This window comes from Mustela nigripes, chromosome 11, assembly GCF_022355385.1.
Source record: "Mustela nigripes isolate SB6536 chromosome 11, MUSNIG.SB6536, whole genome shotgun sequence".
Taxonomy (NCBI): Eukaryota; Metazoa; Chordata; class Mammalia; order Carnivora; family Mustelidae; genus Mustela; species Mustela nigripes.
Genome location: NC_081567.1, coordinates 1,915,323 through 1,928,952, shown reverse-complemented (window position 1 = coordinate 1,928,952; position 13,630 = coordinate 1,915,323). Strand labels below are relative to the sequence as shown.

The window sequence follows — 13,630 nt, the reverse complement described above, 5'->3', positions numbered from 1 at the left end:
CTCTGCCCCTCACTGGGACCAGCAGCCTTGCCTCAAGAAAGCAGTGGTGGGTTTTCTCTGGAGAGCGAGTTCTGGCCGACCCTTTCCCAGCGTTGGGCCGTCTCTCATCTTTTGGTCCTGTCTTCTCTGTAAGGTATGTCTGATGTGCCTTAGGGGCCTTGTTCTGGAACAGTCCCTGGAAATTGAGGGAGCTGGTGCATGGGTTCTGTGTGTCGCTGACTTGGCGTCAGGGCCGCCAGTCCTGGTTGGGAGGTGGGGGGTGCTGCAGCTCAGGGGGCTGAGAGCCCCGTGTGGGGACGTTGGGCTCTAGTGTCGTTCATGAGGCCCTGCTGGGCGCTGACAAGAAAGTTGTCAGGTCCCCTGAGGAAAGGAGCTCGCTTGGTTCATGAAGACGGTTCACCAGCTGGCACGTGTCGCGTCTCAGCGCTTACAGGCATGTGATGGGCCACTTTGCGCCGGAGCATGAGGCAGAGTGTGGAGTAGAGCGGAGCTGGGCCGGCGCGCCGCGGAGCCAGACCCGCCATGCCGCGGGGAGGATGTCCCTTCTCCAGCGGCTCCTCTTCTGTCACAGCAAGGCGCCCTTGTTCCCGGCCTATCGCTTCCGGGCCTTTCTTTATTAACCCGTGAGTTCACTTTATTTTGTGTTTTTAAAAGCTGATGCATTTCCCCCAAGTGAACAGAGTCCCAGCCAACCGCAGCTGCCGTTGCGTTTCCCTGTGGGAACAGCCCTTCCCTGAGGGCCCGCGGGGACCACACGTAGTCTGGTAAGGCTGTCCTGACGTCTGCCGCAGGGCGGAAAAGAGCTGGACGGCCCCTTCCCCCAGCTCTGGGTCAGCTGTGCCAGAGGCCGTCAGAGTGGCCACCCGGGAGGAAGACAGAGCCGGGAGGCTGGGAGGCCCCGCTTCATGACCCACGGTCTCTGCCCTGAAGCCGGGGCCAGAGACCATCTGTCCTGCCACTGACGGGCCGGGAGCACTTGCGGGAGTGCCTGCACCCAGCTGTGCCCACACGCCCCTATTCCTCCAGGAATGGCCTCCGCAGCTTTGGGTGACACTGGGGGCCTCCCGCCTTTGCCCACCCTGCTACCCTCCTCAGACGCCGATCCCTGCCAGCTGTCGCCAGCAAGCTGTCAGTCCTCTGGGGGACTGGGGACCTGCCCTGGGAGTCAGCCAGGCAGTCTGGGTGAGCCCGGACACCTTTTAGACTCCCCATGCTGACGGGTAGGCAGAACTCTGGCTGTGGTCTGCGGGTGGCAGGCGGGGGCACAACTTTGGCTGTTCCCCCACCGTTTGTCCTGTTTGGAGTTGAGCTCTTGCTAGAACTTGCCTGCTTACGAAGCAATTTAAAACAGATCTTTCTATTCTAGAATCTTAAAGAATTACCTTTGGACCTCTTGCAAATATTCTTTTTCTTCACTCCATTCAAACCAACTAAATTTGGCAGGTTATCCTCTGACCCGATGCAGCATTCCGTGCCCACCCTGAGCACGCCCAGGGCTGAGCGCCCAGAGGACCACACGAAGGGCAGGGCCGGTGTGGCGGCATCAGTGTTCCTGTGGAGACCCCGCTCAGAGCCCATCCGGGGGCTTCACTGAGGGAAACTCTAGGAGGAACGGCTGCCCACTCCGCCACCGGCACCGTTCTGGAAGTTCACGCAGAGCCAAGCCTGCCCACAGTGCCACCTGGAGGCCTGCGTGTGTGAACGCCGTGTGCCAGGTGAGCGTCTCCTACCTACCTGAAGGGTAGAGATGCACTGTACTGCGTTCTGTGTATGGGGTTTTGTTAAATGTACTATAATTTGCCTTAAATTGCCTGCTTTCCCAGCATTTGGCCCAACACCAGCTCCCACTGCCCCGCGGCTCCAACGGGTGACAACTCTAGGATGGAAAAACACGGGTGACTATGGATCCAGGAGTGCATGGTTCGTAGGGCAGACGCTGTTGCAGAAGCCGAGGCCTCCCGCTGGGTCTCGTGGGCGTGCGGCCGCAGGAAGGCACAGGGAGTGGATGCTCGTGGCCTCGGATCTAGGCCCTCCCCGTTTCTGCCACTCATCCTCTGCGTGCCAGCCCTGGCAGGACAAGCCCCCCAGGCGACAGTGTGGAGCCCCGACCTCCGACCTCCAGGAGGAAAGTGCCGTGGGTAGTGTTAGCATAAAGAGAAACACCAGCCCCACCTTGGTTGCCTCCCATCCCTTCAGGCACAGCCTTGACCTTGGAAACCTGGGAAAGGGAGTGAGCCAGTGTGACAAGGATTCCTAACGCCTCCGCTTCACCCCTGCGCTTCACCCCTGCGCGCTGTGCACTTGCAAGCCCAGCAGGTGGGGGGGGGCATCCTGCGTCCCCGCAGGAAGGAGCCCCTGCTCGGTTCAGAGGGAGAATGCTCTCGTTTGCAGCTGGGCTTCCAGCACATCCCCCACCCCACTGGGCTTTTTCTTCACGTGCATTGATGGCATTTATTAATTTTAAGAATGAAAACGTAATTCAAAAGCGCTCCCAAAAATCTGAACTGTGTAGGGTTTACTCCGCATGTCCAAGGCTCCTCGGGAATCCCGGGACTAAGACACCCACGACCCGGTGAACTTTCCCCTGGCTGTGGGACGTTCCTAAGCATGGACGATGCCAGTCCGGTGGTTTACACTGGTTGTGCCGGGAGCTCCTGGATCTGGATGCGGTGGGGGCCACGAGTGAGGGCTGCGGGGGTGGGACGGGCTGGGGAGGGTGGCCCCAGAGCAGAGGGCATGGCGGGTGGTGCCGCAGGGGTGTTGGCCCTTCCCTGCCTCTTCGCGCTTCCTGCTTCGGGCAGGCGACCGAGCCCCTGCGGGTCCTGCCCGTGACACAAGGTGGCTTCTCTGAGAAGAGCCCCTTTCTGCACACTCGGGCCCCACACAGTGCTCTCTCCCAGGACCCCCGTGCTCCCAGCCCTGTCCCCCAGCTTGTGACTCACCCGTCTGTCCGGTGCAGCCCCCGGGAGCATCCCCCCACATGGCCCGAAGGAGGAAGGCACCAAGCCGGCCTGAGGGCTCAACGGCAGAAGGAGCCCGTCCTCACGGAAGGGTCCAACACACTCCCTCTGAAGTTCTGCTCTCACTCTAGCTGGTGTGGCAAGAGACAGCGAATCTCCATGTGTTGCCAAAAGTCCAAATGAGGGAAAAGACAGGGACATCCACCTCAGACAGGATCCTCCAGCCCAGAAGCCCTCTGCTCGATCGGCTACTTGTTCCAGGAGCAGGTGAGTGTGTCTTCATGTGCCATGTGGGCGGGGAGCTGGTGGCAAGCGGGACTCGGTGTCCTGCCTGGTCCCCGCGGACCTCAGGCCGGTGAGAGACCCACGACACAGGCTTACAAATGGGAGGTCGAGCACTGTGAGGAACGTGACACGGTGCTCAGCATGTCAGTGGGACCTGGAAGGTCCCATGTTCACCACAGCTGGGAGGTGACACTGAGGCTGCAGTCTAGCCAGAGAGCTGCGGGAGGGAGGGGACAGTGCCAGAGAAGCAGCGCAGTGTGGCCCATGTGCAGGAGCGGCCCAAGGACAGGGGACACTGGGCCTGGCCTCGTGGCCAGAACCTCACAAGCGTGTCAAGAGGCTCGGGGTAGCCGCAACTTGGCCTGGCCTCACAGGGAGCCTCGCTGATGGTGTTTCTGGTTCATTCGTTGGGCGCCTGGGGTCATTTCCCACCCAGGAGGTGGAGGTCGGCTGCAGGCCAGCTGGGGCACAGGCTGCGCCCTTGAGCCACCTCTGGTGAGCGACTCCGCGGGTCACATGGGTCAACACAGGGTGCAGGTAGACTGACCGCCTCGTGGCCCCTGGGAGTTTTTTGGAAAATTGCTTTTTTAAACCTGTGACTAGCTTGTTTTCATTTGCGTCTGTGCCCAAGAATAGAGTTCAAAAATAGCGTGGGTGTTCCGGGTGCTCGTGAGTCCAGGTGCTGCTGGGTGGTGCTGGGAAGGGCAGTGGGAGCCGCCTTGGCCGGTTCTGCCCGTGACCCCCAGTCACCCTGTGGCGTCTGCTCGCTCTCTGAGGGCCTCAAGTGTGCAATCCCCTGGCATCCTTGAAACCCGGTTCCTGTCCATGCATAGCTGCCCCACCGCAAGGGGGAGTCCTCCCGGGCTGTAGCGGCCTCCGCAGCCCTGGGTCCAGTTCAAGAGCCCCCCCGAAGAAGCCCTGATGTCCTCCCCCCACCACCGGCTTTCCCCGGGGTACTCGGACTCAGCTGGGGCCTTGGCCCCTCTGGACAGACAGTCGCAGAGCCCAAGTCCTGGTGCCCTTGCCCCAGAGTGCTGCCCCCAAGCCACGTGCTGCGGCAGCCAGAGCCTCCCGGGAAACTCGGAGCTGGGGACCCCGACTTCCCTTCCTGCTCAGCCTTCCCCTGCATGCTTCCCCAGAGCTGGAAGCAGATAGGCCAGTGTGCCCTCCAGCCTCGCAGTCTGGGACAAGTGACGGGCACACATCCCTGCTGCCTAGACGGACCTGCTCGAAGGGGCCGGTTCTTTGCAGGAAGATGGGCCTGTCCCTTCCCGGGTAGATTGGGGTCCTCAGCCCCCCCTGCCTGTCAAGTCCAAAAGCAGCTTCTCAAGGCCCCGGGCTCAGACCTTGAATGTGGGTGCGTGTGCGCACCCCTGGAATGGTGTAGCTGCTCTTTTGAACTTGATGGGATCTAAATTTGGACTCTTAGGTTCAACATTAGCTGCTTGGCCAAGGCATGGCATGTTTGGGGTTATTTTTAAGCCTTTTCGAGAGTTCATTCCTCTTGGAAAGGTCTGAATCTGCTGTCCCATGAGACTGTTACCAGGCCCACAGCCACCTTCTGACCCATACTCTGGCACCCTGTGGGGGTGAAGCAGCGAGGCCCTTCTGTGCCCACAAGGTGCACCCGGGGGCAGGGAGGAGTGGCCACCGGGAGAGGAGGCTGCCGCCATACCCACCTTCATCAGAACTGTTTAGATGGGTGCTGAAGCTGCTTCGGAAGGCTCGGGAGTCACCATACACGTGATGTCTTGACCGCGGAGTATCTTTAGCCCCATGTGGGACTCACGGGGACCGGGGACGGATACAGAGCTCGAAGGCAATACAGTCCACTTTGTATGTTTATTAACAAAAACCAGGCCCCTAGGGAGCCATGGTGTGTCGATACCCAGTTCCACTCACATAACGTGTGCCACCGCCCCGGGGACTGTCCCAAAGTGCTCCCCACCCCTCCAGCCTCCTTAATGCCAGAAGGAACCTCTGTTCCTCCAAGTTTTATTCTCACAATGTTCCCCTCCAGCAGCTGGCTTTCAAACCACTGTCCCTTTGCAGCCTGGAGGCAGAGCAGACAGGCCGCCACCCCCATGGCCCAGGCTCCGCCCCGAGTGCTCCCTCCCCACATCCTAGCTTCTCCACTACCATCTGGAGACCCACCTTTTGCAGAAGACAGAAGGAAACTGGGAAACAGGTAACGTGACCGAGGCAGCAGGAGGGCCCGTCCAAGCCATGCTCATGGATAGGGCAGGTTCCCATTCACCCCAGCTCTGCCTGACGGTTCACCCCCTCCCTGTGAACCTGGGGGGTGGCTGTGCTGAGGTACAGGAGCAGCGGCATTTTGGGGTGCTCCCGGAGGTCCTGGGCCCGTGGGCCTGAGCCCCAGGAGCCAGCCCTCCATGCAGCCGACCTTCCTTCCTACAGACTCTGCCCCCAATGCAAATGCCTTAGCTCTAAGCGCAGGGTTGGGGCTTTAAGGCACGAACGAAGGTTGGGGGCTGTGTTCACGGCAACAGCTCCCCAGGCACAAGCCTTCCTCTGCTGGCTTCTCCCCATTTCCCTCCCTGACCTCCTGGTCATGGAGATGCCTGTGGCCCCCAGGACCCTGACCTGGAGCCCACACCTGCGCTCAGTGCTTTGCGGGCCTGGGACCCTGTGCTCCTACCTGGAGTCTGCAGACAGGAAGCTTCAGGCCTGCTTGCTGGGGAAGGAGATCCTCGAAATGGGTTGTATTTTGCAGCTTTTCTTAGGAAAGCCCCCAGACTGTAAAGCTAGCCCCAGAGTGTAAGAGCACCCCTGTCTGGTCTCTTTCCAGGAGGGAGACGTAGCTGTAGGCGCACTGCTGGGGGCCGGGAACCTTCCCTCTGCTGCTACACAGACACACAGAACTAGGACGGAGCTGGCAGATACCCATGCACGCCCAAGCTTCAGCTCAGGAAACGTGTGACAGAAGCAAAGGGACACAGACACCCCAGATAAGCTGGCCACCTCGGCCCAGCCCTCATGAAAAGGAGTCCAAAGAGTCCACGACGACCCCGTAAATGCCAGGATCTGAGCCCCCAGCGGTGCCCCTTGTCCGCAGCCCACACTGCTCTCACCACTGCAGGGGACAGCAGGTGACCAGGTCAGGGGCACGGAGGGCCTCGGTCACTGCGACCCTGCCCGGCAGCCTCTGCAGGCACCGCGTGCAGCCTGAGGCTCAGAAGGCTGGGCCAGCCCTGCCTGCATGGGGTTGGCCAAACCGTAAGCCCCTCACTTCCCCCGGGGCATGCAGCCTGGCTTCTGCCCCAGGCAGCCTCTGCTCCAGTGGGGCGGGCGAGGGAGGCCCAGAGTCCCCAGTGCCGTCCATGCTGGGCCTGAAGACTCTCTGCTGGTACCCTGGGGACCGGACCCAGGACTGCCGCTGATCCTGGGGGTGCACGGCGACAGACGGATGGGCTTCCGGGTTAATTCTCCTCGGCTCTCCAGCGACAGGGGGACGACCCCGCCCTGGCCAGTCTGCGCGTGCTCAGCTTCCTCCGCAGGGAGGAGAGCGTGCCCCCCAGGACCCTGCGCAGCCCCAGGCCGTCGCGGCTGCAGGGCAGGCCGGGCCGGGGTGCGGGGAGCTGCCCCGTGAACATCCCCCACCCGGCCAAGGCATCCACAGCCCCGTCCACCTGGGCCAGATCCTCCTCTGTCACCTCCCGTTCCAGGGCCCGGATGCACAGCGCCAGCCACTGCCCGTGCTCCTCGATGGCTTCGCACGGGGGCCCGAGCTGCGGCGGGCTCTCAGGGATGGCCAGCGAGCCCAGCCCCTCCTCGTGCTCCAGCTCCGGCCCCACAGAGAAGCTGTGGCTCCCCGCGTCAGGGGTTAGGGGCTCCGACAGGCTGCTGCCCGGCTCTGACGCGCTCCCGCAGCTCAGACCCGAGTCTGTGCTGCCGGGCAGGGTGTCCGCCGCAGACGCCGCCCCCGCATCCTGGCTGGTTCGAGGCCGCATCCCCGCTTGAGTCCAGGCGTAAAGTCTCTGGGAGGGAGAGACAGAGGCTGGGCTGTGTGGCTGCCGCCACTTGAGCCAGAGTGCTGCCCTAAGACCCAGCCCCTTTGTGGGGGACCACCCTGCCCCCACCAGCCCGGGCCCCCCAGGGCTCCCGATGCAAACACTCAGAAGCCGCGCATGCCTGAAGTTCAATTTAACTCACACTGTATTAAGAGCAATAAATACTCAGAACTTCTCCTGCACATGGTCTTACTTTTCTGATCTTTGCTCTCACTTCCGTCTGGTGTCTGCATGGTGAACACACCTGTGACCACGTGCTAGATAGCCCTTCCCAGCACTGCTCCCAGTATCCCCCACACCCCTCTGAGGCTTGGTCGGTGTTTCCAGCACCCCACTGACCGGAACAAGGGCACAGCAAGGACTGTTCCCCGCCCAGCCCTCCATCAGCACTCGGTCACTGCCAGAGCGTCCAGGGACCGACCCGGGTTCCGGGGCCCCCGTCCTCCTCCTCCTCCTCCTCTGAGCCCCTCCAGTCACATGGGTGAGGCTCCAGAACAGGCTCCCTTCCTGGGCAGGGGTGTGTGCAGAAGGGGGGAGCGCCGGGTCAGGGGAACGCAGGCCCGAGGAGGGACACAAGTGCAGACACCCCTGCTTTTCATCAGCCAGAGCCAGCCACCTTCTCTACACGTGCCCTGCAGCGTGAGCCTCCGCCCCCTAAGTCCTCAGTAGGGCTGTGTTGGGGGGGGCCTTCCACCTGGACTGGAGAGCCCATTTCCCAGTCACCCAGAAAAGATCTGCATCGGGGGGCAGCTCTGGGACTTGGAAACACCCAGCCTGCTAGGTCAGCAGTCGTCAAAGTGGGGTCCCTGCGCGGCAGCACTCCTAGGAGCCTGAGAGAGGCAGGCCCTCCCGTCCAGAGGGGCGAGGTCAGAAACTCCCTCCTGCCTGAGAACCTGTCCAAAATGGAGTCTGGCATTCCCCACCTTCACCAGAAAACCACCACTTATCGCCTCCCCCAGGACAGTGGTGAAGCCCTCTCCCTGGGTCCCTGGGCCCCTGGACGGGCCTGGGACCCTGCTGCGGGCAGCGCCTTGAGGCGGCAGCAGAGGGCAGCATTGACCCGCAAGCTTGGCCTGGCCACCTCCCCAGCGCCTGCAAGGGCTTCCTCCTCCCAGGGGCTGGCCTGGCAGACTGGGGGGAAGCTGGAGGGGGCGGCTTGGGCCCTGTGCGATGCCGGAGGGGCCCTGAGCAGATGCAGGAAGTGTTAGGATAGGCCCAGCACCTGACCAGCGCTCAGAGAGCGTGGCCTGAGAGAGAAAAACCATCTGCCCCTCTTCCCTCCCACAGAGCAGCAACCTGATAGCCACAGCCCCCATCACTGGGTGCAGACCGTGGGCCTGGCGCCCGGCGAGGGCCATGAACACTGCCCAGCACCAGCAGGAGGCCAGGAGGTTGGCACAGGGGTCTGTTTCACTTGGCCTGAAGGTCTCGCCCACAGGGCCCAACTCTCGGCCTGCTGCCCCCTGATACCATGCACGAGGCCTCCTAGGGCACTTAGATGCCCTCTCTCCCTGCCAGCGCGCCGGCGGCTCACCTTGTACCTGTCGACAAGCTTGAAGCCGAGGACGTGCTGCAGCTTCCGCAGACAGATAGGACAGAGGTCCAGGGGCCGCCGCAGGGCCTCATCCAGGCTGAGCGCCCCCTGCATGAGGCAGTGCAGCCAGCGGCAGTTCCCCAGCCCCAGGAGATGGCAGAGCTCATGGCATGTGACCTGAGGGAGACCACATAGCAGCATTGCCCTTGCCGCCGTGACCCCGGCCACCAGCCAAGCCCCCAATGCTGGGGTCGGCGCCCACAGGAGCCCCCATGGCCAGGAAGCAGGCCCTGTGCCCTCGCCCCTGCTCCCGACGGCACAGGGCACAGGTGGGCAGCTCCGGAGCACCCAGGGCCCACCCAGCACGGGAGCTGGGGCAGCAAACAGGTTCACACCCCAACCCTGCCTACTCCCAGCTGCGTGAGCTCAGGCAAAGGTGTGGGCGGCTCCAAGCCCTGTTGTCTGTGCTCTGGACAGCCTGGCCTTCGGCATGGGGCTGTTTGGAGCGCTCAGGCCCTTCTGGCTGATTGCCCATCCTCAGCCGCGGCCTGAACTCACCAGAGCCCCCGGGCCTTCCATCCTCTTGCTGCCCCATCTCCTCCCCGCCCCCCCCCCTGCCCCGTGCACTGACCCCACGCCCTGGCCTCCCTGCCCACCTTGCAGCACTGGACCATCCCCAGGGCACTGAAGCACACAGTTGGGCCTCCGTCCTGCCCGGGAGTCACAGGGTCATCTGTGGCCACCTCCACCAAGGCTGGATCAGAGGCGCGGGGTCCCGATGGCAAGAGATCCCCCGAGAACCGGGCAAAGCTGCAGACACCTACCTCTGGGAGAAACAAGACACAAGGCGGCATCTCATGGGGAGCCTGGGAGCAAAGCCACCCTGTCCTTGGGATACATGGGTCCTGGAGCCCGGCCCTGCCAGCACGCCTCCACAAAGGCCACCGCAAGGTCCCTGCCCGAGAGGAGGCAGGACTTGGGGGTGTGCATTCTGGAACAGTTTCCAGGTAGGGTGTTGTCCTCCCAGGAGAGTTGGGGCTCCCATACACTTGCTGCCCCACCCCTGCACCCCAGGGTGCGCCCACCCACCCCTAAGCACGGCTGGGGCAGGGGCTGCCGGGGCGCCGGCTCACCGTGGCCTGGAAGGAACTTGCCGAAGGTGAAGCTCCAGGCCTCGCAAGGGTACAGGTCGGACAACGTGAGGCCCAGCACGCACAGCGCATCCCCCGGCTTGCTGTTCTTCAGGAAAGACAGGATGCCGTCTGCAAGGGGAGAGGGCCCGAGGGGCGGTGAGGGGGCGGCCGGGCCCCTGTCTCCCCAGCCCAGGTTCCGGACTGTTCTCTTCCTCTGCCTGTGGCCAGGCCCTCCCTAAGTCAGGTACAAGCTGGCCACATTCCACAAGAAGCTCATGGTCCGAGGTGGGAAGTCCCAGCAGCCACACTGCACAACACAGAGCAGGAGCCACAGGCCTGGGCCTCAGGGTCAGGCAGCCGGGGTCACGTGAGCAGGCCCTCAGGGTCTCCATTTCCAAAACTCAGAAGAGCTGGCTCGGACGGGGTAGTTGAGAGGCCCAGATACATCCCAGTGGGGACGCCAGGAAGGCCACTTGACCAATGGGACCAGTGTTCAGGGGACAGTGCCCTGGCAGCCACCAGATATAGCAAGAGCCCCAGAGACCCATGTATCCGAGTCCCCAGGGCCTGTGAATGTGCTGCCTCATAAAGCAGCAGGGATGCTGTGGACATGATTAAATTAAAAGCCTTAAAAACCAGAAGTTACTCTGGATTTTCTGGGTGGGCTCAGGGCAGTCATTAGGGTCTTCAGAGGACGAGGCAGAGAGGATCAGAGAGACCTGAAGGTGATGGTGGTGGGCAGAGACACAGCAGTCCAGGACCGAGCCTCGAGCAGGGCTGTGTCCCGTAGGCAGGGGCAAAGAGCCAGCAAGGTCTAGGACCAGAAGAGGGTCTCAGTGGCCAAACCTGAAACCTGGCACACAGGAAGGACCCACCAGCATCAGGACAGCACATGCCCCAGCCGAGAACTCCCTGCCCCCCTGAAAAGTCCATGCCCGTAATGGGCTCCTTGTTAATGCACACTGAGGACTGTGAGCTCGCCTCCTGCCGAGGAGGACCAGATAAGCCGAGTGAAATGCAAAAAAGCTTCTTAAAGTGTCCTAGGTAGGGTGGCAATGGCCACAGGGGACACCAAGCCCATCCTGGGGATGGGGGGGGTACAAAGCAAACTTTTCTCCTGGTCACGGTGGCGACTAGGTTACAGGTGTGGTCGTCAAGGCTCACAGAGCTGTTACAAAGGGACAATTTCCCTACACGTGAATTATGCCTCCGTAAACAGGATTTAAGAAAAACCAGAGACCTGATGAGAAATCAGAACAGGGATGGTGGGGGGGGAGGATTGGAGCAGGAAGCTTAAGGCTGAGCTGCTTCTGGGATTGGTCCGGGTGCAGGGAGTGCAGGCTGGACTCCCAGGGCCGTGGGTGGCCCGGAAAAACTGCCCGCCTCTGTCTCGGGCACCACCTGCCCGTACCTGGCAGAGGACATCCAGAAGCCTCCCTAGAGCCGATCACATCGTCCCAGGCCACGAGTTCTTCTCAAAGTTAAACTAACTTTCCAATTAAGATGGCTAACGATGAAAAATAACAAGAGATGCCGACAGGAAGGCAGAGGGAGCAGAGAACCGCGGGCGCGCTCCAGGTGGTGGAAGCAGCCCCCAGCAGCCCCGTTCATGGTTTGAATACAGAGCTTAAATTCCAGCAGGAAGTCGGTATTTTTAGAAGTGACACTGCTCGTTTGAGAAAGAATCCATGAGAAACTATAGAAATGCACAAGAGGAGACGTGAAATGCAGAATTCGGGGCACGGGGTCACGGCGTCCATGGTGTGGTGGAGGGGATCGGTCAGGGGCACCAAGAAGGTACCAGACCGAGGGGAGGTAACGCACAGGGGAGGTATTGCACATCCAGGTAGAGCCCCGAGTGGGAAGGAAGAGCACCGCTGGGGGTTCCCGTCGCTGACGAAAGACCCCGGTGCACCCCAGACGTGGCATTTGCTCCTGCTGGGGGCCCCTAGACTTGTGTCGGGCTGTCCCATGCATCTGAGATCTGAGAGCCTCCGGTCCATCTGTGCCACTTGCCCCTGCTGGGGGCCCCTAGACTTGTGTCGGGCTGTCCCATGCATCTGAGATCTGAGAGCCTCCGGTCCATCTGTGCCACACACACACCCCCCCGCCCGCCGCTCTTGAGCTGCCTGGGGATTTGCGGGGGCACAGGGAGGGGTCTTCTGGACGCACACAAGACTAAAGGCTGGAGCGAGGCCGTGCAATGCAGCGGGCAGCCGGAGGAGGGCTTGCTTCACCGGCCTGGTGCGCCCTGGGGCTTCCCCGTGGACTCGGAGCTGGGAGTCCTGCCCCACACCCGCGGGAGAGGGAAGGCAACTCTGCCCCACCCTCCCCCTCCCAAGGCTGGGAAATAGAGGCTCCCCCAGCAAAGAGGGGGAAGGGATTCCTGCCTCCCCCCGGGGGTCTTCCTCCCGCCCTCTGCCTCCTGGAAAGGGCCCCATGCGAAGTGGCAGAGGCTGCGCCCCGCCGCGCTCGCCCACCTGTGTGCAGCTGGAGCCTGTCCGAGTCCTGGCTGGGACGCGAGCAGCAGTGAATGGACGCGGCCGCCACCGAGGGCAGGCAGCGGACCTGCAAGCCCAAGAAGAAGGCCTCCGTGCAGTTCCTCAGGTGCTCCAGCAAACCGCTGCCCGCCGGACCCTCGCTCAGATCTGGGGGCGGGGCAGTGCATCAGCCGCCTGGGCCCCCACTGGTCACACCCAGCAACCCCCCCAGTACCCAGCACCCCAGCACCCCAGCACCCAGCACACCCCCAGTGCCAGGCACCCCAGCCCCCAGCAACCCAACACCCCGGCCAGCACCCCCCACCACACCCCAGCACCCACCAGCATCTCTGCTAGCACCCCAGCACCCTGCCAGCACCCCTACAAGCACCAGTACCCCAGCCAGCACCCCTGCAAGTACCCCAGCACTGCAGCCAGCACCTAGTAACCTCCTGTCAGCACCACGGCACCTCTACCAGCATACAGCATCTGCCACTAGCACCCCTGCTAGCACCCAACACCCCCGCTAGCACCCAGGACCACCTATTAGCATCCCAGCACCACCTGCCAGCCAGCACCTGAGCACCCCTGCCAACAATTCTGCTAGCACCCAGCACACCCACCAGCACCCCAGCAACCCTGCCAGGATCGAGTGCCCCCTCCAGCGCCCAGCACTCCCACCAACATCCAGCACAACTGCCAGTACCCCAATACCCTCACTAGCACCATAGCAACACAACCAGCACCCCAGCACCTCAGCAAGTGCCCCAGGACCCTCACTAGCACCCAGGAACCCGCCAGCATCCCTGCTACTATGTAGCACCCTAGCACCCACATTATCACCCAGCACCAAGTACCCACACCAGCAAGGACATACACCCAGCCAGCACCCCTGCTGACACCAAGCACTCCAGTACCCCACCAGCAATCCGGCACCCCCGCCAGCACCCCCGCTAGTACCCAGCACCCTAGCACTCCCACTAGCACCCAGCGCTCCCACTAGCACTCCCCCACCCCAACCCCTGCCAGCATCCTGTGAGCACCCAGCACCCCAGCACCACACCAGTAACCAATACCTCCAACACCCCAGCACCCCCACTAGCACCCCAGCAATCCCACCAGAACCACTGCTAGTACCCAGCACCCCAGCAACCCTGCCAGCATCTCAGCACTCCCACCAGTACCCCAACAACCCCATCAGCACCCC

The 13,630-nt window shown here is 62.4% G+C and overlaps 1 protein-coding gene across 2 annotated transcripts in view; it reads right to left on the bottom strand.

Annotated features, from left to right (window-relative positions):
• Positions 1-4,991: 4,991 nt before the first annotated feature.
• The window catches only part of AMZ1 (archaelysin family metallopeptidase 1), a 10,833-nt gene continuing 2,194 nt past the window's right edge, over positions 4,992-13,630 (bottom strand). For both annotated transcript variants that reach the window (XM_059415915.1, XM_059415917.1), the window contains exons 3-7: positions 12,424-12,591; positions 9,944-10,072; positions 9,467-9,636; positions 8,811-8,987; positions 4,992-7,243 (exon numbers count right to left, since the gene is read on the bottom strand). In XM_059415915.1, the coding sequence (XP_059271898.1) occupies positions 6,686-7,243; positions 8,811-8,987; positions 9,467-9,636; positions 9,944-10,072; positions 12,424-12,591 (1,202 nt within the window). In that variant the 3' untranslated portion in view covers positions 4,992-6,685. The remainder of the gene's footprint in view (positions 7,244-8,810; positions 8,988-9,466; positions 9,637-9,943; positions 10,073-12,423; positions 12,592-13,630) is intronic.